Here is a 22,730-nt window from a genome sequence, read left to right on the forward strand (position 1 = left end):
ATATTAACATTTTTAATACATGGATTTTTTATCAGTGCAGATGTAGTGTTTATTTTCACAGCATCTGTGGTCTTTGGGAAAATATCCTTGAGTATCAGGGAGTCATGATGCAGCCAGAGTGAAATCTCTCTGAGCCCACCCTCAGTTGCAGATCTCTTTAGGATGCCTTAGTTGGGATCTGTGGGAGCCTCGTCATAAAGCAGGTTGATCCAGCCTCATTGGCACCATGTGGGCCTCAGCTGAGGAGCTTGATGACAGACCAGGCAAGTGAGTCTAACTTGACTCCTCCGGGAGTAAGAGTTCTGTGTTTATTTGAAATGTTACAAAGTCCACAATATAAGCAGAAATGCTGAGATGCTGAAGGAAGGCTAGCTGCCTTGGAGGAGACAAATTCACTGGGGAGGTGTCAGGAGGCCTAGAAGTGGCATGTAAAGGTCAGACACATTTGCAAACACATGTACACCTGCAGTCACACACACAAACTGACACAAATAGCTTCATACACCTAGATTTTTCACTCTACACTCACATACACATTCCTCATGGACATTCTCTCAGCCTAAAGGGTGGCCAAGGGGTCAAGACCTCATGGCTGACTCAGATGTTGGTGAATGCTGCTGCTTTTATTACACCAAAGGTCTTAACATTTATTAGGAGAGGAACACAAAGCTTGGCATACTGCTATCATAGTGGCATGCATTCTCCTCTATAGTGCAGCTCTGGAGTTCAAGGTTACTGCAGATTGCACATAAGAACCACTCTTCAGAAGGGAGAAAAGGGGAAACTGCAGATCCTTGTTCCCCAAATATCAGCAGACTCACGGTGCTTCACCACCACAGCAGCCTAGGATTTTGTAAGTTGGGTGGATATGCTTTAAACAGTAACACAGGTATGACAAGGGATCCAGGTTGGGGAAAGTTCCTGAAAGTTAGGGCCAAGAGTACTTTTGGGGAAGTATATACTTCCCAAACAAGTATCACTGAATGGGGGTGGGGCATGCTTAGCACTGCAACTGAGCTAGGTTAAGCTGCCAGGAGTCCGTAATTAATCCTGGTTTCACAGGGAAGAATAAGACATGATGGCACTGTCACAATAAGGCCACTAAACTCACAGCGAACAATGACTTCAGAAGGAAGCTCTCATGACTACAGGGAAGCAGCTCTTTCCTCTCTGATGCCAGGTACCCCTTGTGGGTGGTACCTGCCCTGAGACTGTCACATGGTCCTTTCTGGGCTGCACATCACTTAGCACAACGGAGCAGAGGAAGGGACCACACATGTCAAGGTCATGGGACATCACCACCAAGCTGGCTGACTGTTGTTGGTGAATGTCTTAGATGCCTTTCCCGGTTGGGCCGGGTGCCCCGTGTGTCTGAAGAGCTAATCTGAAAAGAGGCTGGCAAAGGACTTCCTCAAGCTCCGGATGGTCTCCGCTTTGGCTTCATCCTCATTGGCTGAAGACCGGAAGAAGGAGGACTCAGAGAAGCTGAAGGCATTTGTCAGGGACTGCGACTTGCTTGAAGATAAAAACCAGAGAGAATGTGAGAGGGTGGTGTTCCCAGCAAGGCAGGGAAGGACGGTGACGTGAGGATATACACCTAGAACTCCCACTCCCTCCCCAGGGAGACCAGGGTGATGGAGGATAAAGCCAGAAGTGGCTGTGCTACCAAGACCCTGGGAGACCCCTATGCTACTTCCTCAACTTCAGTGATACTAGAATAGAAAGGGTGGGGACAGTGTAGGAATGAAGGAGAAGGGAAAAAAGAAAGAAGGGAAAGAGGAGGAAGACGTGACTCAAAGGCTGCTTCTTTAATTTAATCTAACATGCCCAAGGGCTACATTTCAGAGGTCCCAACTTGGTAAGAACCTAGGAATCTCATATATTTCTCTGATGAAAGGGAGCCACAAGGGGGCCTGTGACTCTGGTACGCTCTTTTCTATCAACTATCAACTGGTGGAGCCAGATCAGAAGACCTGGGCCAAAGTCTCGTTCTGCCACTCATTCACTTCTAATTGGAGGTAAGCCATGTGCCTCAGGTTCTTATCTATGAAGTTTGGTAAAATGAAGCTCTCTAGACACTTTTGGCTTTTTCTATTCTGATCTTTTCTCTGATTCCAAAAGAACCTATTGGCTTGGCCTAAAACTCTAATGCTTCAATTTCTCTGTTCTTAAAATGGATGTAGTAACTAACCACCCTTGCAACTCTCCTCAGAGGAGCACTAATATGAACCTCTATGAGGTTCAGGGTGTCCAGTGGCAAAAGAGATATATATCAGGCCTTTACAAGTTTCATAGGGAGCTTTCTAATGAGAAAATCCAAATTACACACATTTTAGGGGCCTATTTTCCCCTTTAGAGACTAGTGGTTCGCAGGGAAAAACCATGAAGCACGAGGCCATGGGGAGGCCCAGCCTGCACTCCAGGAGAGCACATGAAGTCTGGCTTCTCCAGTGGCCCAGCTTTTCTCCTTCTTGAGTCCCACTGGCTCTCATTCCTGCTGATTTCTGGCTCCAGAACTCTTCTCCTGGTGGCTTGGGACTCTAAGCCCTCCTTTAAATGCTGGGTGCAGCTCAGGAGAAACTCCCTTCTACAGAACTGTGATCAGTCTCTCTCCCATTGCAGTAACTGTCAACAGACACTCTGCCTTTAATTAGGGCTGGGAACAAATCCCAACACGCTGGCCTCTGGGAATGGGGCGCTCCTCAGCCCGCACAGGCAGAGGTGTACTAGGGACAAGCCTCCAGCTTGTCATCAGAGGCCTGCTCTATTCAACAGCTTCAGCTCAGAGGCAGTGACAATCCAAGGATCTGCCCTCAGGCAGGGGCTAAAGTTGGCTAGTGAGAAGGCATGAGGGATTAAAAAAAAGCAGGCAGAAACAGCTGGGCTGAAGGGACATTATGGGGCAGGCAAGAGGCAAGAGGTACCACTGGCCAGAGCTGGGGAGCAAGAGTGTGTGATGCCCCTCCCATCATGCAGGACTGGAAGACCCAGAGAAAGTGACCATCTGGACACCTGAGACCCGCAACCTTGGCTTGGCCACTAATAAGAGGAGTAGCTTAGCTTTGAGAAAAAAACAAACAAACAAACAGATCTCTCTGAGCAAAGTTTTCTCATCTGTGCAATGACTACATGACCTCCTAGTGGCTCATTTAAACTCCAAAATCCTACAGCCCCCTTTTCCCCTCTCTGAAGAGTCATTTGTTGCCTATCACCTCACTCTGAGAAGCAGGGGTGGGTGACTACCATCCCCCGTGGCTATGGCTATCTGTGCTCACGGTGGTGACAGAAGTCTGCTGGGGACATTGCAAACAATCAGAGGCCTCTGTGGGAGAGGGCAGAGCTGACCATTGTCCACATCCAGGTGCTGTCCCTCCCAAGGATAGTTCTGCTGTTTCCAGGGGTCCTGTGTAGCAGGGCAATATGGAGGGGCTTCTAGGGTTATTGCTGGGTATGAGGCAACCCAAGAGGATGGAGGTCCTCAGCGTCTCTGCCTGGAAACTCCTCTGCTGCCCACACCAGAAACTGACCTCCTTTGGACAGAGCTGAAGGTAAAATGTTGAAATGGATTTAACTACTTCCCTCTTTTCATTCTGGGCAGCCTTACTGATTGCATACTCTGAACTGTGAGTCGGAGGCAGAAAGATTAAAAAAAATTTTTTAGAAGTAGAGAAACACACACAAAGAAAAGGAGTGGAAAAAAGAGTGGGGGACAGGGTTTAAAATAAACAAACCAAAACGTTAAGCTAGTACAAGACTAGAGAAGGGACAGTGACTCTGCCATAGTGCCACTTCCCAGGAAGAAAGGGGAGGGAGTTGAACTTCTAGTTAAACTTTATACTTTCACTTCCTTCTTTCTTCCCCTCCCCAGTGAACCCTAACCATTCCTCTCACCAAAAACCAAAAAAAGAAAAAAAAGAAAAAAAAAACCCAAAAAAATCCCACCACAAAATATCTGTAGGAGGAGACCTGATTGAAGGTGCTTTCTAGCAGCTCTGAAGCCCAAGGCCCACCAGGAGGGCGGGAGGAGGGGAGGGAGGAGCTGCTGAGTTGTCTCTTACTTGAGCTGTGGGTGAGGCTGGGGCTTCTGTGGTGGAGCAGCCAGGGGTGGCTGGGCCTCTGCCAGGGAGCTGCTGCTGGAGGGTGCATCTCCGTGGGTGGTGGGGCCGCCCGGCCGCTGAGAAGCCAAGGAGGAGGAAGAGGAGGAGGAAGAGGAGGAAGGTGGCAGTGATGGTCCAGGGGGGAGCCGGCGTGGAGGCAGCACCTTGCCTGGGGGCTGCATTCCTTGGGGTTGCCCAGGGCCCCCTAGGTTCAGTACAAGAAAAACTTCATAATTTAACCATATCAAAATGTTTCCTTATTAGAATCTACATCTCAAAGGGTGTGGTTAATTACAAAAGGATAAGCTCTATTCCAAGAAGCTGGAGTCTCTGAAGGGCCCCAAAGGGGGTCCTTGGTTAGCTATCCTTGTACATGGCCACTAAGTGCTCCTTCTCAGAGACATAGCAACTCAACCACAGCAGGAGTCAGCAGGACAAGGAGGAACCAATGGACTAGCAGCCCCACCAGAGGCATGCTCTCTCACAGAGGGCCCCAGAATGCAGGGTCCTCATCCTTCCTCCCCAGAGGTGCCTCAGGCACAGACTACCCTGCTCCAGGGTTTGCTGCAAGTCTCAAGTTCCACACGGTGATGAGGAGACAGCACTGGATCCCAGAAACAGTCTACCAGTGACTCTCTGAGCAAGTAACCAAACTTCTCTGGCCTCAGTTTTCCCAACCATAAAACTCTAAAAAGTAAGCCCTGGTCTTACTGGTCTTTTAAGGGGTAGTGTTTCAAAGATGGTAAGGTTGAGCAAGTTCTTCAAAAAGTATTCCATACCCTATGATTACCTCGATGGTCACTGACTTATGTTGTTTTATGGGGCCACCCTTGGTCCTGCTCCAAGCCTGCATGGGTCTGATTGCCATGCCCACCCTGCCCCACCAGGGCTTCATTTTAGCATTAACTCATGCTCACAACCAGGAGAAATCCTTTCTTTCCAGGCACTGTTTTGCCTCTCAGTACCATCCTCAGAGGCTCTAGCAGGATGAACCTCTCAGGTATGTGTGGTAGAATTCTCCAGACATCCAAACTCCACTCTCCCCTGGGGATGTTGTGGGTGCCATTTGGCAAAGAAAAGCCCCCCTAAAAAGGACCAGCACACCCTCCTCCCAGCATGAAACACGAAACCATTGGGTGGCCTGGAAAGAAAAAAGGTCCTCCTTCCTCTAGGAGTTGATAGGCATTAAGGTGGTACCAGATTGCCTAGAGTTTGCTGAAGAGGGTCCCAACACTTAGAAATCAAAAGCCATTCCCACTAGCAACTACTGACTAAGGGAAATGATGCACGACTGCCCTAGGAGGTCCAGTCTCTCAGCCTCAATCCCAGAGTACACATCCATGGGCCTGTTGGAAGGAATGGACTTACAGAAACTCAGCACCAGCTAGCTGTATTATCACTTAAGTTTTTTAGAAACACCAGAACATCTGCAGCCTCTGGAGAGGCAGAACTGTATGTCTGTGCCACTGTGCACCCATGACTGTCTGCTCAGTTCCCCACTACAGGGCATAGGATCCCCTTTATCATCTAACCAAATAATGCCAGAGTTAGTTACACAGAAATAAATACATACATACATAAATAGAATTTTGCAGGTTTAAGAAGCTCCAAATTCAAATCAAATAGCTAATGAAGATGACAGATTAGCAGATTATTTCACATTAACCAGCTTTTGCCATTTCCAAAGTTTGACATTATTGGTATTAGCATTTTCCAGTAAGGTAACACAGGTTGATTGCTCAGCCTCTTGCACCAGAAACCTGAGTGCTTTCCCACTTGTGCAGAGATACTTGGATAGCCAGAAACTTTACAACTTAACACTGAAGACAGATATAACTTTTCCTTTATTGCACATTAAGCTGTACAAGAGTCACAAAAGAGAGGTACTTCAATCACACTTCCAGCATTGGCTGAGGTTCTCCCAGTTGGATCAGTACAAAAAAAGGGGACAACGTCAGAAAAGAAATAGGTACAAAACACCTGAACAGCAATCCTATACTGTGACACAGATGTCCCCCAGGCCACAGAGTTGTCCCTTAGCATGCTGCCTGAGGGCACGTAACAGTCAGGTTATGCTATCTGCTTGCATTTGGCAATGGGAGCCCTAACCAATTTCTCCCCCACCCTGAAAGACCTTGGCTGACACCACCCTGTAGCCTGACTGAATTCAAATGGCAACTTTGCATTTGTGGCTCACAAATGACACATAAAAAGCACCGGATGTACACACTGATAACATGCAGAGAAGCAACACCACCATCAGCTCATCACTTGGATAAAAATATAAAATAAAGTATTCCTCCATTCTGGGAAATGTTACTTTATTCTTTTCTATCATTTCATCAGACTGGGAGGTTTTTAAGGACCTGATTCTTAGGCAACTCATCTGGAAGTGCAAATATGCATATATGTATATATTTACAACAGATCAACTACCATCATCAGCTGAGGGAGGGATTACAGATGAAAACATTCACACTCAATGCATTTCTCTGTGGCCTCAGAATTTGCTAGCAACCAAAGGAAATACCAGGGCGCAACCCCCTAGACATGTAACTCTTGTTACATACCACCAACACTAGTTCCTTCTCAGATCTGAGAGTCCATAATGGTGACATGTCAATATAGAAGTGGATAGGAATGTAAAAGTAAAGCCAGAAGCATTTCTTCTCAAAAGCAAACTGCTGGCATGAACTCCCACCAACCATGGTGTTAGAGGTGGCCACCTGGTGCCCATTCCCAGCCTGGCCGGGAGATAGCAAAGATGAGGCACTGAAGCTGAGGCCTGGTTTAATGAACTGCCTTAGCATATGCTCAGGTGCTGCTTGTCAGAGGGAAGAGGACAAACTGGTGAGGATTCCTCAAGAGCCACTGCTGTGGAGTCTCTGTTCAAAACACACAAGCTAAATCTGAAGACAGTTCCTCCCAGAAAAGAGAAAGCTCCTCAATCTCTGGACCCTGGAGGGCTCTGGTAAACAGCTGAGACCTGAGGCATGAGTCAACCTCAGGGTTCTGTCGGTGGTGTACCCACTCAAGAGACATAGGACATTTTTGATTTGGTCTCCCATTACGATGCCTCAGGAGAGGCCAAGAGCAGAATGGACAAATCCCTGACAGACCTTCAGTAGCTCCCTGCATTCTATGTCCAACATTGCCAAGGAATTATCTCTGTACACAGGTCAAGCTTTGGGAACACAAAGCAGCCTCAGGTCCACACAAGCACACACATGGCTGATCCAGAAACAGCAACAAAGAAGAAACAACTGAGATCAACACATAGAAAATACTCACAGATTTACTTTGATATTGCACATCAGCGGCCCCATTTTTTAAAAATCTCATAGCTAATTAATAATAAAATGAAGGGTACACTGGGATGTAAAATACAGAACACATTCCTGGAAATAGCTTGTTCTTTGTATTTCATGTCATCACTAAAAACACAAGAGCTCTACAGGCACAGCCAGCCCACGTAAACTCAAACTGCACCAAATTTTAGCAAATGGAGAAAAAGGTGGATGCTTTCAAATTCAATGGATGAAGCTATGGAAATTTGATTTTGAAAATCTCTTAATGTTCTATCTAATTACCATAGTCATGCAGAAAGAAAGCGAAAAGCACAGTTCATTGAAGATCCCAAGCACACTGGTGGAGGTCAAGTGGGGGGATTTAATCTGAGCTTGGGGGGAGAAGGAGAGGAGTTGGGTTTTCTTTTCGTGGTTTCTGTTTCTCCCGTCCACCCCGCTTCTCCCATTTCACCCCACATTATATATTACTTTTAAAAACACTATCAAACCACCCAGAAGAGAGAGTCACACTGGACTTGGGAGAGGCACAATTCTTTTGTACACTGTTGACAAACAGCCCTGGAATCACAAGTTATACAGAGAAAACATAAGTGAGCGTTACAAGCACGAACAGGAACAGGTAAACAACCAGAGAGAGGAGCTGACACTGCATAGGAAAAACACAGTCCAGTCAGCATTGAAAGAACGCAGCAACGGCACCAGTGGGGGGGTCTGTTTTCCCCTCCCCGCTTTCCTTTCTTGTTTGTTTTTGGCTTAAAATTTCTGCTTTGAAAAATTAACTACCAATTGTTTTAAGAAGCTTGGACTTGTTTTGGCCCTACTGCAATGCCATTACAGTCGAGAATATACTGTAAACAACCTTGGGGGGGTGGCCGCTGAGGTGGGGTCTTGCTTGAGTCCGGATCCTTAAGTGTTCCACTCTGGAAGACAAAAATGCAAAAGAGATAAAAACAAAACTCCAAGCCACAGAATTCCAAAGAGAAACCTCGTGGCTCCATGGTAAAGCCACAGTGGAATCCGGTGGGTCCTGGTGGGATCCAGTGGGATCTGGCCATAGGCTTCTGCAGCTCTAGAAACACCTCAAAGGGGACCCTCAGCCTCAGGTGTTGCTGGGGCAGTGTGGGCAGTCTGGGGCTTGGAGTCACTCTGGTAATAATCCTGAGACCTCTTCAACCCCTTTTCCATTTTCCTCCATTTAGACTCATTCCTTCTAGAATCTTTGAGTCCTCTAGCACCATCTTGTTTCTTTTCTGGTTTTCTGATGCCTGCCCATTTCCAGCTCCCACTCCTACATACAGGCCTGGCTTTCTAAAGGAAAGGGAGGGTCAACACCAAACCCCAGAGGCAGGGTGGGACTACAGGTGGCTCTAGGGGCAGGACAGCAGGAGGGTAGGTGAGGAGTGTATGTGTATGCACGCCTGTGCCTAGCTGGACCTAGTGACTAGCCTAGGCTTGGCTCATTTCTCATCTGGAGTTAATTCTGGAGTGGGAACAGTTCTGGGGCTGACTCAGGGGATCAGATCCACTCTTTGGACTTGGCTGGGAACTCCCACAGGGAGGGACTTGAAGAAAGGGGTTGTTATTTGTTTCCCAGAACCTTCCTTACCTTAGAGGGAAGGAATGAGACATTAATGTTTGTAACAGTGCTCAAGGCCAGGCTGCTTTTGTACTGCATAATTACACTGTACCCAACAGCATGGCTCCACTCCCATGCTTCCTCTCCTCCCAGCCATGATTCTGATTATGCCCTGAAAGGATCAAAGACCTATGTGACTTAGTTTGTCTAACATTTGCATTAGAGGCAGTGAATGTTTGGAGCCTGAGTTTGGCACAAGGGAACTGCTCTATGAAGCCTAAAGCCTGCCAAGTGTGCCAATGGTGTGTTAATAAGGGGCTTCCAAGGCAAGGTGGTGGCTAAAAACAAGCATGTCCTCAGTGAGCACCCACTTCCCCTTTAGTGCTCCTCTCCCCTTTTGATGTGCCCCTTAGCCCTACTCCCGCATTAAAGCTGCTTCTCCTCCTGTTCCTCATTTCCCTTGGGCCTCCCATTCTGGCATTTATCTCCCTTCCTGCCTATTACCGTCTGTTTTCAGCTCCACTGCAGGGAAGTGTTACCTTCTCAGTATCACAGTCTTTTAACAGCATTACTCGGAACTGTTCTACTGAGAGGATTTGGGATTGTAACAGGCAGGGGGGCCTTTGAAATGTCCTAAGTGCCACCACATTAGAGAGTGCCCATTCTACCATAACTCCTAACCCCCAACAAATCACACAAGAATACTACTTCCTTTCCCTTCTTCCGGAGACCTTCTTGGGACCCATGAGGCACAGTCTGAGCCTGGCACTGCAACACCCACACCTGGGAAGCCAGCTGGAAACCACTCAATCCCATCAGCCTTCAGAGGACTTCTTAGCTTTTCCCTCCTTGTGTCTGAGTCGCCATCATCCCTGGACTAACTTTGGTCAGGCCTTTATCATTTCTTGCTAGAATAGTCTTCTAATTCTTTCATCTCTTCTCTTTCCAATCTGTCTTCTCTGGGGCTACCTAGTACCCTCCTAAACCTTTTTTCTAGTTGTGTCTCTTAACTTCTCTAAAATCATCTAGAGCTGACACTTATGGAGTGCTTACTGTGTTGCAAGTAACATGAGGGCACTATAGTACACTATCTCCCTATACCTCACAGTACTGTTACTGTGAGGTAGATGCTATTTCATCAGTACTCGCGATTGCTTCAGCATGGCTGGGCTCGCCCTTTCCAGCCTTCTCTTTCTCTTTACGTCATCAACTGCTGCTCAGTCCAGGCCCGATTCTCTACTGTTCATTCTTTCGTCTGGCCCATGCCTTCAACATCACAGGCTCTCATGTCCAGAGACAGATACTTAGGTGAAGGACAGAAAAAGGCACAGTTTGTGAAGCTACTGGACTGGCTCTTGCTGGTATTTCCCCCAGGGCCTCATGCCCAATACCACTGAAGGGTGCCAATGCACCATCTCAAACGTTGGCCAAGAACAGCTTAAGATGTTCTCCTCCCAGAGAATCGGTATTCCTGGAGAGGGTTACAGACCGGGTGGCATGAGAGCAGAACCAGGGCCAGTGAGCAAAAAAAGCTCTAGAAAGGCAGACTTTCACTTACAAGCAGAACTTTTCTTTTGTAAAAACAGTGAGATAGGCTGTTTTGAGAGGCAGATGTATGTGTTCACATAGTGGCTAGCGAATGCCCTGACAAAGACATCATAGATAACATTCCTTCTTTAAATATGAAGTTGACTGAATGAATGCTAAGGTTCCTTCCAACCCTGTGAACCTATGATTCCAAGAAAACATTTTAAATCCCATAGATTAAGCTTTAATAGGACTCCAGACACTCACAGGATGAACTCACAGGAGTGATCATACCATGCAGGTTTGCCTTGTCTTTCCTCAGCCATAGAAATATTCATGTAAGACACCCATGGATGAACTAGGCCCAGATATGCCCTTCTCCAAGATTCAGGGGAAGAGCTCCCAGAGGCAGTCCTTTGGGCTGGAGCCTGGGAATATACCTTGGCCATCCTTGATGGTGCCTAGGAAGCTGCTTCTGGCCCCGGCTCTACTGAGATTATGTACCGAAGACTTCTCAGGGGCTACTGGAGGTAGGGAGGAGTGTTCCCAAGGACTGTCCCTTGCCAGGCTGAGACACCCTGGCTCCACCCACAAGCCTGCTGTCTGCTAGGGTCTGCAGGCCTATTCCCTGTGGGACTTGGCTACCATGGGATCTGTCTCCAGTCACCCAGAGCCTCCTGGGATGCCGAATTCCACAGATGTCTGGCCACTCTAGCGTCACTGCCAAAGTCTGGCCTGGAGCCAGCCCACAGCAGGAACTCACAGCCAGATGGAGGAGGCAGACTTTTGCTCAGGAAGTTGGATTGACTCAAACAGGTAAGAATGTAAAGTTCAGTGCTTGTGCCTAGCTGCATACAAAAAGGAAGGGGACGAAATGACCTTATAGAAGCATAAGAAAAAAACCCAGCTGGGCGTGGCTCACGCCTGTAATCCCAACACTGTGGGAGGCCATGGTAGGCGGATCACTTGGGCCCAGGAGTTCGAGACAAGCTTGGATTACATGATGAAACTGTCTCTGCAAAAAATACTAAAATTAGCTGGGCATAGTGGCATGTGTCTGTAGTCCCAGCTACTCGAAAGGCTGAGACAAGAGGATCACTTGAGCCTGGGAGGTTGATGCTGCAGTGAGCCATGATCATGTCACTGCATTACAGCCTAGACAATAGAGCAAGACCCTGTCTCAAAAAAATATATAAATAATAAATAAACCCAAAACAACCTTGGGTTTACAGAGTGACAACAGTCTCAGAGGGTGTCAGTCTGTAATGATTCTGCCAAAAATCAGATGCAGCTGGAGGTGTGTCTGTGTTTTCACAAGGGGAAGTGATAGGGCCATTGTTCTTCTGGCTGATCAAGCCTCATGTAAGAGCACTACAACCAGTTCTGGCCATCTCTCAAGGGGGATGCTAGCAGAAAAACATGGGTACATGGAGCAGACAGGATGGTGAGAAGTCTTGAAATGACATCTTTCTTCATGTGACTTTGGGCAAGTTACTTACCCTGAGTCACAGTTTCCCAAAAGGTAGGATAAAATGACGTAACCGTGGAAGCACCTCGGGCTTGGCAGAAGATTGCAGGGAGTCAAATGTAAATCTGAATAGTGTCAAGGGCTATTTGTCCAAGCACTGCTGAAATACCTCTCATGCCAGGAAGCCCACTGCTTGGCTTGGGTAGCAGTGAGCTTCTTAGCATGAGAGGTATTTCAGCTGTGCTTGGACAAACTCTGTTCAGAGGGGCTTATGTAGTTGCAGGCACATGACTTCTACATGCCTTTCTGGCTCTGGGCTTCCATGAATTTGTTCATGCTTTTTTTTTTTCTTTTCAGTTCTTCAGATGTGTGAGATCTGAGACAAGCCCTTCTCAGCCACAGAGTTTAAGACCAGCGTGGACCAGCTACAGAATCTTGAACTCAGCAAGACCCTAGGGCTACTGGGCCTGTGCAGAAATGTCTTGCAGGTATAGGCTTTCAGGGGCTTGGAGAATGTGCTACTTCCATCGAAGCTAATTGGGCTGGTATCCTGCTATGCCTAATCCACTGGGCTTAGCGATCAGAGAAGCCAGGAAGAAAGAAGAGAGCTGGTGAAGCTCAGAGACTTCTCCAGGTTGGTAGGTCCTCTACTTGTTTGTTAAAGGAGGAATGAAAGGGTTTTCCTTACACAGAGACATAGAGTCACAAATGCCCATCTCACTCCATTCTTATCTTCCCCTCTGCTGATGTGGCAGCACAAGAAGGGCATGGTGCACGGCACTATGGAGAACTCCCTGAACTGGGGCCCAGAAGATCCAGTTCTCCTGCTTAGCAGCTGTGTGACCCTGGGCAAGTCAGCTGCCTTCTCTTTGCTGATATGTGAAACAAAGATACACTTGCCAGCCCAAGCCATCTTAAATAAGGATTGTGAGGCTTAAACTAATGAGTGTACTTTATAAACTGGAAAGTGTTAGGCAGTGTAAGTGAGCATTCTACTATTATTTAAATAATAAATATCAATCCAAAGGAAGGGAGGTCTAATGTTAGAATTTCATGCATCAGTGGAGAAGATATTGTTGTGTGGTTTCCTGTCACCTGATGTATAGTAGTTTCATGTGTAAAGAATTCTGGTCTGGGTTATATTATGCCCTCTGTATATTACTGACTTAGTTCCAGCAAGGTCCCTGCAGAAATGGTAAATATTAGCTCTGGAGATGATTGGAAAGGAAATCACTGGCCTGGGACAGAAACCAAGCCCATGCATGAAGGTTTGTGGGTTTTTGTCAAAGGCAACTTTAAAATGCTATCCTGTGGGTTTCGGCAGACAAGCTGGGAGAAAGGAGCTCCTGAGGTCCCAGCAGGATGGAAAGCTAAGGAAGGAAAGACATTGAGTGACTCAACACTTGTGAGCTGCTGGCCTGAGACCAGCTGCCCCCACCAAGGAGGAAGGCCTGTGCTTGCTCAGCGTATCTGAGACAGGAAATTGGGAAAGGGTCCCAGGGTCTGGCCCCAGGAAAGAGGCCAGGCCAAGCTCCTTGCCGGACACGCCACAGAACTATTCTGATCAGCTCCCCCAGGCCCCGCTCCCCGGGTCTAGGACCCTAGGGAGAATGAGGCAGCGGGAAAGAATGTGGTCGGGAGGTTGTAGGGTTACTCAGTGCAAAGGGGACTGCATGTTTTGAGGCACCTTGGGATATTTCTGGGTTCTCCCCTGCAGTCACCAGTGCCAACCTTCCTCTGAAAGGTTCTAAAAGGTGCCCAGTGATGAGCTGCTTCTCCTTCCCTCCTTGAGGGGAGTTGCTTCTCTGCATGCAGAGCTCAACTCCTGGACTGGGGCCCTCCCATAACCTAGGACCCAAGAAATATCCCATGGGGGCAGTCCCTGAGTCTTCTGGGGGCACTGAAGGGCAGGTCACTCAAGGTCAGAATGTCATTTTCAAGTGATTAAAGATGTCCCTGAAAAGTTAAGACAGTCCCAGAATAGTCAGTTTCTCTTAATAGTCTGTTAAGGGATCTAGTCACCAGTGGCTTTATCTGAACCTGCCCCAAATCTCCTCATGTTCTCAGCTTATACTTACTGGGAAACAAATTCACTAAAGCCATTCCTGCTGTGGGAAGCAGGAAGGCCTTTCATTTGTCCTAAATTTACCTCATCTAAGCTCAAGTGAAGCCCTGTTAGTACCATGTGTAGGATCGGAGAGAAAGTTGCATCCCTCCCTAACAGCACAGCCCTTTAGACTCTACTTCTCAGAGAGAAGAAACCCCTTCTTAGGCTTGGTCTTCTTGCACTAAGGAGATCTCATCTTTTAGAACAGCAGCATTTAATCTTTTGGCTTTCATGGGCCACACTGGAAGAATTGTCTTGGGCCACACATATACTAACATTTATGATGGCTGCTAAGCTTAAAAAAAAATTGCAAAATATCTCATAATGTTTTAAGAAAGTTTACGAATTTGTGTTGGGCCACATTCAAAGCCATCCTGGGCTGCATGTAGCCCATAGGCCACAGGTTAGACAAGCTTGTTTCAGGTCCTTTGTGGCTGGAAAAACCTAGCTAGAAATGTTTTGTGTTTCTCTTTATACCAGAGAGCCAGTATTAAAAAGTACTGGTAGAATGTCCCACCAAAGACCAGAGGTTATTCAGCCTCAGTCCTCTAATTCTGAATTCTTATCACAGCCTTTCCCAAGTACTGTGGCTGAACACAGTCTGGATCCCAGCATGTCAGGCCTGGAAGGAGATTTTATGTTACCTGCTCCAACAACACCAGTCCCTAGCCCTCCCCTTTCACCATGTCCCTTACAATAGGCTCATCCTGCCCCTGCTTGAACATCAGCAACAATGTAGGGGCCACATGCCATTTCTGAGTGTTACAGAGTTTACTCCTTATACTGGGTCAAAACCTGTCTTCCAACAGATTTGCCTTTTGGAATCAGTTCTACCCCATGACAGCATCAGAGAGCTAAAAATACTAATTAATGCACTCCTTGACATGTCTGCTATTCAACTGTAATTCCTTTAACTTTTACTCATACCATAGATTTGCCAAATGCCTCAACCTCCTGGTTTCTCTCCTCTGAGCACATTCTGATTGGAGTTAACAGTTTGTCCTTGTTATACTGCGACCCTCAGACTAGAAACAACATTTCAGATGTGCTCTGATCAGCTTGAGGTAGAAGAAAAGGCTCATCTTCATTCTGGACACCAAATGTACATGAATGCTTCCAAAGGCTAAGTCTTAGAATCATTCCCCAAGAGTCTAACCCCCTAGCCAAATAGGAAGCCAACTCTGTGGCATAACTGAGGGGCACTGAAAAGAGACTTGTTGCCACCTCTGCCTGTCACTGTCTGAAATTCCTGCATGAGCAATTCAGCCTTCTGGCTCTGCAGAATTTTACAGGAAAATAAAAAGAGCGTGACCAGTATAATGAGAATTGAAAAAAAGATTAGCCACATGAAGGAGAGGACCAGATACCATCTCTACTGGCATGGCCTGAAAGCTTTGTCCCCTGAAGTTTTTTCCCCCTGGTTCCTGGGAGTCTGAGGAGCAGTCCATACCTCACCAGAGCCCTAGGATGCAAGGCCCAGCTCAGTTACCAGACAAGAGACCCCAAAAGTCAGTGAATGTGTAGGAGAGATGGTGGGAAGGCAGCAGCACAGGGAAGACTCTGTAAGTATAGAGCCTAGAGGCTTTGGCCATCAATGGCCACCAGGTGTCACTACCACCTCGAGAACAGCCTCTCTAAAGCATTTCAGAGTCCATACGCAGAGGGTCAGTTGCTGCCCCTGACTCTCACAGCAGCCCCCAAGCTGGCAATCTGGCCAGGCTGAGGCCAGCTGTCATCAACCAGATCAGGCTTTGCCACTCACCTCCCTGCTCTTCGTGACCTGGTTAGTGTCTCTTATGCCCCTTCCCCTATTCCTTTGAAATGTGACAGCAACTAGCTCAGACCCAGTCCCATGTCTTTGCTCTTTGCTTTCTATAATTAATCCATACCATGCTAGGGGGCTGGCTGGTAACAAGGTAAGGTATGCCCTCTACTTACCATCCTCACCCCCAACCCTCCAGCTCCCTGTCACCACTAACCTGCTTTAGGTGTTCCTCTAGAATAAAATAAATGAAGGCTCTAATGGTGAAGCTAAGGACAAGGATAGAGAAGGAGAAAGAGAGAAGAGTAGATAAGTGGCTAGCCACAAGTCTATCCTGGTCTTAGTCTAGCATTCTGGGCAGGAGCAGCTCCCAGGGCTTTTGACTCAGATTAGAAGCTCTTTCAGCCTCAGATTCCAAAGCCACAGAAGAGGCCAGCAAGAGGTGCTTAATTGTGAGGAATGGCCTGCAAGTTAGTGACAGCACCTACGGGCTCAGCTGGCCATGCAAAGTCCTGGCTGGGATGAAGGTGATGTTCCTTGGTTCACATCCTTTCTAGTTGCACACTGCCAAGATCATCCACAGGATCCTGACATCAATCTAATAGGCTAATAGGACTGTTAAAGATTGCTATTCCAAATGGGAACTCACTCAGCAAATAGGTATTACAATAGTACATCAAGGGGGACAGGGTAGCAGTGGGTTGCCTGGTGGGAAGAATATTTTATCAATGTCATTTGTATAGAATTGCTATCATATGTTGTTGATAAAAAGCAGGCCAGCTTAGCTTTGTTATTTTTAAAATTTTCTATAGCCAACTGATTGCACCTGGGCAAACCACTCTCACCTACCTCCTCTTGATACACCTTTGATGTATTAAACAACTACTAGGTACTAGATACTCTAGCCCTAGCGATATAGCCGTAAACAAGCCTCTTCTCTTGAGAGCCTTGCATTCTAGTAGAAGAGACAATGAAATAAACAGACAAGAATAATCTCAACTGGTAGTAAGTGCCATGCAGAAAATTAAAGAATGGAGAGGTGGTAGCCAGTGAGTAGGTGGCAGCTTTGGATTGGATAGCTGAGAAAATATCACTTATACTGTCAAGAAAGAGCCAGTCATGCAAAACTAAGAGGGAAGAGCATTTCAGAGAGAGAACACAGCTAATAGAAAGGCCCTTATCAGTGTGTCTAGGGCACAGTGACCTATAGTTAGGATAGTACATGGGCAAAGAGGCAGGTAGGGGCCTACACAAACTGCTTGGGAAAAACAGTGTTGAGGGGACAGGTTTAAGGGAAAAAACTAGAGTTCTGCGTTGGCTGTGTTACATTTAGGGTGTCTTTAAGATAAGCAAGTAAGGATATCAAGCAAGAGTTAAAGTCTGGAGTTTGAAGGGGTAGTCTGGTCACCAAGAGCAGGGCAGGAGATGGATATAGGTTGGCCAAGACCACCAAGGAATGTGCATTGACAAAGTTCTGGGGCACTGATGTTTAGACACTCAAAAGAAGTAGAAGAATCAGCAAAGGAGGCCAAGAAGGGGAAGCCAATGGCGTAGAATGAAAACCAAGCAAGAATGGGGTCTCAAGGGCCTAGAAAATAGTGTTTCAAGAAGGAGGGAGTAGTTAACTACATCAAATGCTACTGAAAAGTCTGTAAGATAAGAACAAAAGTGACTACTGGACACGGTGACATGGAGGTAACTTTGACAAGAGCAATTTCAGTGAGATAGTGTGGGTGGGATGCTGACTAGAAAGGATAGGAGGAAAATGTGGTGCAAGGGAGGCAGTGGCTAAAACAACTTTCCAATCATCTTTTGGAAAAGGAGAAATTGATGGTGGAGAAGAGAGCAGATATTTGAAAGCAAAAAGGAGATGGGATCTAGGTCACAAGTGGAGGATGAGCGTTAGAGCAGATTCATGTGGGTGAAGGTGCAGAGAAGCGGGCGGATGTGATAGCAGGGACATGAACGTAATCTAGTTTGACAACTCCATAGTCCTGGACTCATGATAGCTGAAATGTCTGCTCAACCGTAACCAATGAAAATGCGCTATTATCTGGAAGAAATGGGAGGTGAGAATATGACCAGTACAGCCATGGTTTTAAGCTCAAGTTATGGTGTTTTGACAAGTGTGGCTGACTGTTGGGTGTCTTCTGTCCTCTGGGTGGCCTGAGGTCAAGATATAAGGCTCAGAAGGAAGCTAACAGAGGTTAACAGAAGATACCATCTGAGAAATGGTGATGACCTCTGTGAATTCACCCATTATTTCAATTTAGAATATTTTGAACAGCAACTTTAAGTCCTAAGGCTATTAACTAATTTTAAGCACACTGCATTTTCATGTTAGTCAATGGAAATGCAGATCAATAAGGCATGGTCCTTGCCCACATGGGCTGAAATCATTTGAGAAATGTTTGCTATATTAACTTAATCATGTGTATAGTAAAGAATTTGGCTGGCTGGCTCATGCCTGTAATCCCAGCACTTTGGGAGGCCGAGGTGGGTAGATCACCAGATGAGGAGATTGAGACCATTCTGGCCAACACAGTGAAACCCTGTCTCTACTAAAATACAAAAAATTAGCCACGTGTGGTGGTGTGCGTCTGTAGTTCCAGTTACTAGGGAGGCTGAGGCAGGGGAATTGCTTGAATCCGGGAGGCAGAGGTTGCAGTGAGCCGAAATTGTGCCACTGTACTCCAGCCTCGCGACAGAGCAAGACTCCATCTCAAAAAAAAAAAAGAAAGAAAAAAGAATTTGGCTTTGCCCTAAGAGAGTTCTGGCCTTTATCTTTGGCTCCTCGGAAGTAACCTCTATGCACTTGGTGTTTCTGGAGTGATAGAAGTGTCACTGTCATTCATACTGGGTCCTTCAGGCCACATGGTATCCTGACCTCCAAGGAGGGAGGGGACAGAGGCTGAGTTGAACCAGGTGATCAATCAGTCAATCAATCACGCCTACATGATGAAGTCCCAATAAAGACTGTGAAAACTGAAGCTCAGAGGAGCTTCCCTTGTTGTTAATTCTCTATGCATACTGTCACATAACAAAGTCAGGAGGAGAATGAGTCCTAACTAATGGAAGCTTTGTGTTGGAAATCCTCCCAGATTCTGCCCTACTCATCTTCCTTTGGGCTTAGTTTTGACCTGCATCCTTTCTCCATAATACATTGTAACTGAGTATAATAGCTTTCTGTGAGTTCTGTGAGTTTTTCCAGAGAACTGTCAAACCTGAGAGTGGTTTTGGGAACTTTCAGGTGATGTCAGGAGCAAGGGTCTTATGGAGGATTGTGCCCTCAGACTTTGCAGTTTGGCTCCAGGTATTAAATGGCCTTAGAATTGAAAGGGATCTAGACATCATCTAATTCAACTCCATTTCATAGGTGAGGAAACAGAGGTCTAGGATGGGAAGCAACTTGCCAAAGGTCATATAATGTTATGGTGGAGTGAGGACTAGCCCTTGTGTGTCCTGACTCCCAGCATGGTATGTTTTCCATAATACCCTTTGGATAAGAATGTAAGGCTGAGCAAAGAAAAGCTTATCCTTGAGTCAAACTGGCTTTGCTACAAGGAAATTTCTGCAAGAGATGCTATATTTAGGGAGCTTATTCCTTGCTATGTTTTCTGCCTTGATTCTGACACATTGTAGATTTATCTTACAAAATGTTTAAGCTACAGCATTTAATGTTTATAAAATAAGTGGCTTATACCAAAGAAGGGCTAATGCTTTTTGTGGGGTAGAAAATTTTGTTCTACAAATTATCTGTGCTTCTTAACTTTTACACTTTAAATATCATTTTTGTATAATATGAATTGTCTTGCTAAAAGGGATCTTAGTGTTTGTGTTCAACCTTTAATTTTACACACAAAGATGCTGATGCATAGAAATGTGCAGAAACCTACCCAAGGTCACCTGGTGAAGCAGTGGCAAGCACAGGGCTAAATGCAGATCTTACTCTTAGCATGGCCTTCATTTTAGTTCAGAATGGCTTCCCTTGTAGAAGGCCATGAAAGTTTATGCTTATTTTATAAGCACTTAAGGGCCCTTCACAGAATCCCAGAGCAGCCCATTCTGTCTGGGTAATGTCAGGTTCTCTTACCCTGTCATAAATTTTTTAAGATACTACCAGATGTTCTCTGTTTTTCTCAGTATTAAAGGGAAGAAGGGACTACTTGTCACTCTTCTGCTAGAGCTGGGACAAGCAGTAATCTTGTTCACAGATTCTCTCTCATTATCCAGTGTGAACTAAAAGGCAGAACTAGAATTCAAATATCTTGATTCCATCATATTTACAAAATCATAAAATCTCACCACAGGCCTGATTTTTTTTAACCATAAAAATAATTTTGTCACCTCTAGTTAAATATTATCTGAATAATGGGTTTGTATCTCTAACAGGCAATTAACTTTTGTTTTCCTAGTTAACCTACTGTGATTCTCTAGTAACTAAAACGCTCATAAGTGCTAATATATAATAACATCCCACCATACAGGGCTATTCTTAACTCAGATACCCAGAAAGAGTCAGGGTCCACATTTATTAGCCCAGAAGTTCCCATTTATCAACATCAATGTAGATGAAAGCATTCTATTCAAAGAATTTTCAGAGCACAAAAGGTCTCTAGATATTGGTGGGGAAACTTGAGATCCAGAGAGGGAACTGACATCAATTGTTACACTGTTTTATGTGCTGGTCACAAAGCCAATAAATGGAGAATCTAGGATTCAAATTTGGGTAGTTCTCACTTCAAATCCCACACTCTAAATCACTATTCTATTCTACCTCCCTAACTGTTTAAAGTTGGATTTTGAAGGAAAGATTTCTGAGAAAATTCTCATTTATAAATAATAAAACTTGAGCCCAAGAAAGGCTAGTCATTTTCCTGAAAACTTACACAGCTATTTAGAGGAAGAGCTAGACTTAAGATTCAGTTCTTTTCTTTGATTCACTGTCCCAAGTTCTCACCATTTCATAATATAAACATTTAGTGGAGTTTGGGGCTATTTTTGAAAAATGAGATACCTCTTATATGGGAATAAAGACTGTTCCCTGCCACAGGGCCTGATGTTCCACAAAACTTCAGTGTGGATTTCCTAGGAGACCCGCAGATGGAATGCTGTTACCATGAGTGGGATTGGCCGTGAGTCATGTACCACAGGCCAACTGAGGAAGGCCACTTCTCTCTTAGAAAAGAAAGTAGATTTCTTTTTTTTTTTTTTTTTTTTTGAGACGGAGTTTCACTCTTGTTACCCAGGCTGGAGTGCAATGGCGCGATCTCGGCTCACCGCAACCTCCGCCTCCCAGGTTCAGGCAATTCTCCTGCCTCAACCTCCTGAGTAGCTGGGATTACAGGCACGCACCACCATGCCCAGCTAATTTTTTGTAGTTTTAGTAGAGACGGGGTTTCACCGTGTTGACCAGGATGGTCTCGATCTCTTGACCTTGTGATCCACCCGCCTCGGCCTCCCAAAGTGCTGGGATTACAGGCTTGAGCCACCGCGCCCGGCCAAGAAAGTAGATTTCTAATTTGAGTTTTGTCTTGTCATTCTCCCAGAATGAGGGACCTGACTCTCCCCTACCAGACTAGCATATTTCTCAGAGCCTTCCTTATTTACAAAGATAGACTCAACACAGTGAAGCAGTAAATAGATAAATCAGTGATGTGACACAGCTCTTCCTCAAATACCTCTCAGTTTAAAAATGGGAGTGTCTTAAGTCTCAGGAGAAGCTGACTCTGGTTCCTTGGAGACTTCAGGTTCAGAGGAAAGAGATCCAGTGCTCCTCTGTCTAATTCTATAACTGACACTGCAGATTGCTGAGAAGGCCCTATAAGGGGTGGTGAATGATAATCAGGCCTCCAGGGGAAAGGGAAGGGAAGGAAGAAGATGTCTCCTTAGATCCTGTTTAGGCTTGTGGCCATCTGACCTGTACTCCATTTTTTAACCACGAACATCTAGAGCAGTGGGCTTAAGAATGGTTCTTTGCTCTGCTATGTCTCTTCCTAGCCGCTTACCTGTGGCTGCTGGGTTGTTAGGGGTCTCTGAGGAGACAGGGCAGGAGTCCTGGCCAGCAGCTGGTTCATCTTGTTGATGACTAGTTCAGTGATGAGTTGCCTGTCCTCCACCTGATGTTCCCCAATCAGCGGCATGCTACAGTCCATGACCTGGTGGAAGATGTGTCCCAGGTGAGAAAAGGGGTCTGGAAACATAAAAAGCCTGGTACAATCTTTCAGAATATGTAGGATTTGACACAGCAGAGATGGACTGGAAATGAAGCAGGAGTTCTTGTCTTCAGCTGTATGATCATTTGCAGAAATAGGATCTTTGTCCCTTCCTTCTACAAACCTTTGCCTCATGTCTTTTCCCCAAGCTTTACCCAGCCACGGCTCAGGGAAACCGAAAATTGCTGGATGAAGGTAGCGGGGAAGAGGTAGAAAGCAAGGAAGAGGGTAGAGTCCCAGGGCACAGAAGTTTGCAGGCAGGGGAGCAAGTAGATGTGAAAGGCATCCACTTATATCTCTGATTAGGAGCAGGTGCTTTTTATCTGCTACTTTTCACCCACAGAATCTCTGTCTCCAAGCATCCTCTGCTCACTAAATGATCAGATTCCTCCCTCTGTGCCTGAACTAGGATGCCCTCCCTTTTCACCACCAATCTTGATTCTTCCTATACCTCAAGGCTCAGACAGTGTTTTCCTCCTTTAGGAAGTGTCTGCCTTATAGACTCCATAGTCCAACTTTCTCAATTATGGATGAGAAAACAGAGGCCCACCTAGTGAGGAGAGGTGTGACCATTCAGAAGGTTACAGACCATGCAGAAAATGAGACAGATTCTGAATTTGAAGCCTAATTTGGGCTTCTGACATCAATATCCTGGAAATACCACCAATTC

At 46.0% G+C, this 22,730-nt stretch overlaps 1 protein-coding gene across 1 annotated transcript in view; it reads right to left on the reverse strand.

The window, feature by feature from the left end:
• Nucleotides 1–274: 274 nt before the first annotated feature.
• SYN2 (synapsin II) overlaps nucleotides 275–22,730 on the reverse strand; it is a 200,231-nt gene continuing 177,775 nt past the window's right edge. The window contains exons 10-13 of the mRNA XM_017501449.2: nucleotides 21,854–22,003; nucleotides 8,265–8,325; nucleotides 4,059–4,302; nucleotides 275–1,515 (exon numbers count right to left, since the gene is read on the reverse strand). Coding sequence (XP_017356938.1) covers nucleotides 1,380–1,515; nucleotides 4,059–4,302; nucleotides 8,265–8,325; nucleotides 21,854–22,003 — 591 coding nt within the window. The 3' untranslated portion in view covers nucleotides 275–1,379. The remainder of the gene's footprint in view (nucleotides 1,516–4,058; nucleotides 4,303–8,264; nucleotides 8,326–21,853; nucleotides 22,004–22,730) is intronic.

This window comes from Cebus imitator, unplaced genomic scaffold (assembly GCF_001604975.1).
Source record: "Cebus imitator isolate Cc_AM_T3 unplaced genomic scaffold, Cebus_imitator-1.0 Scaffold281, whole genome shotgun sequence".
Classification (NCBI taxonomy): domain Eukaryota; kingdom Metazoa; phylum Chordata; class Mammalia; order Primates; family Cebidae; genus Cebus; species Cebus imitator.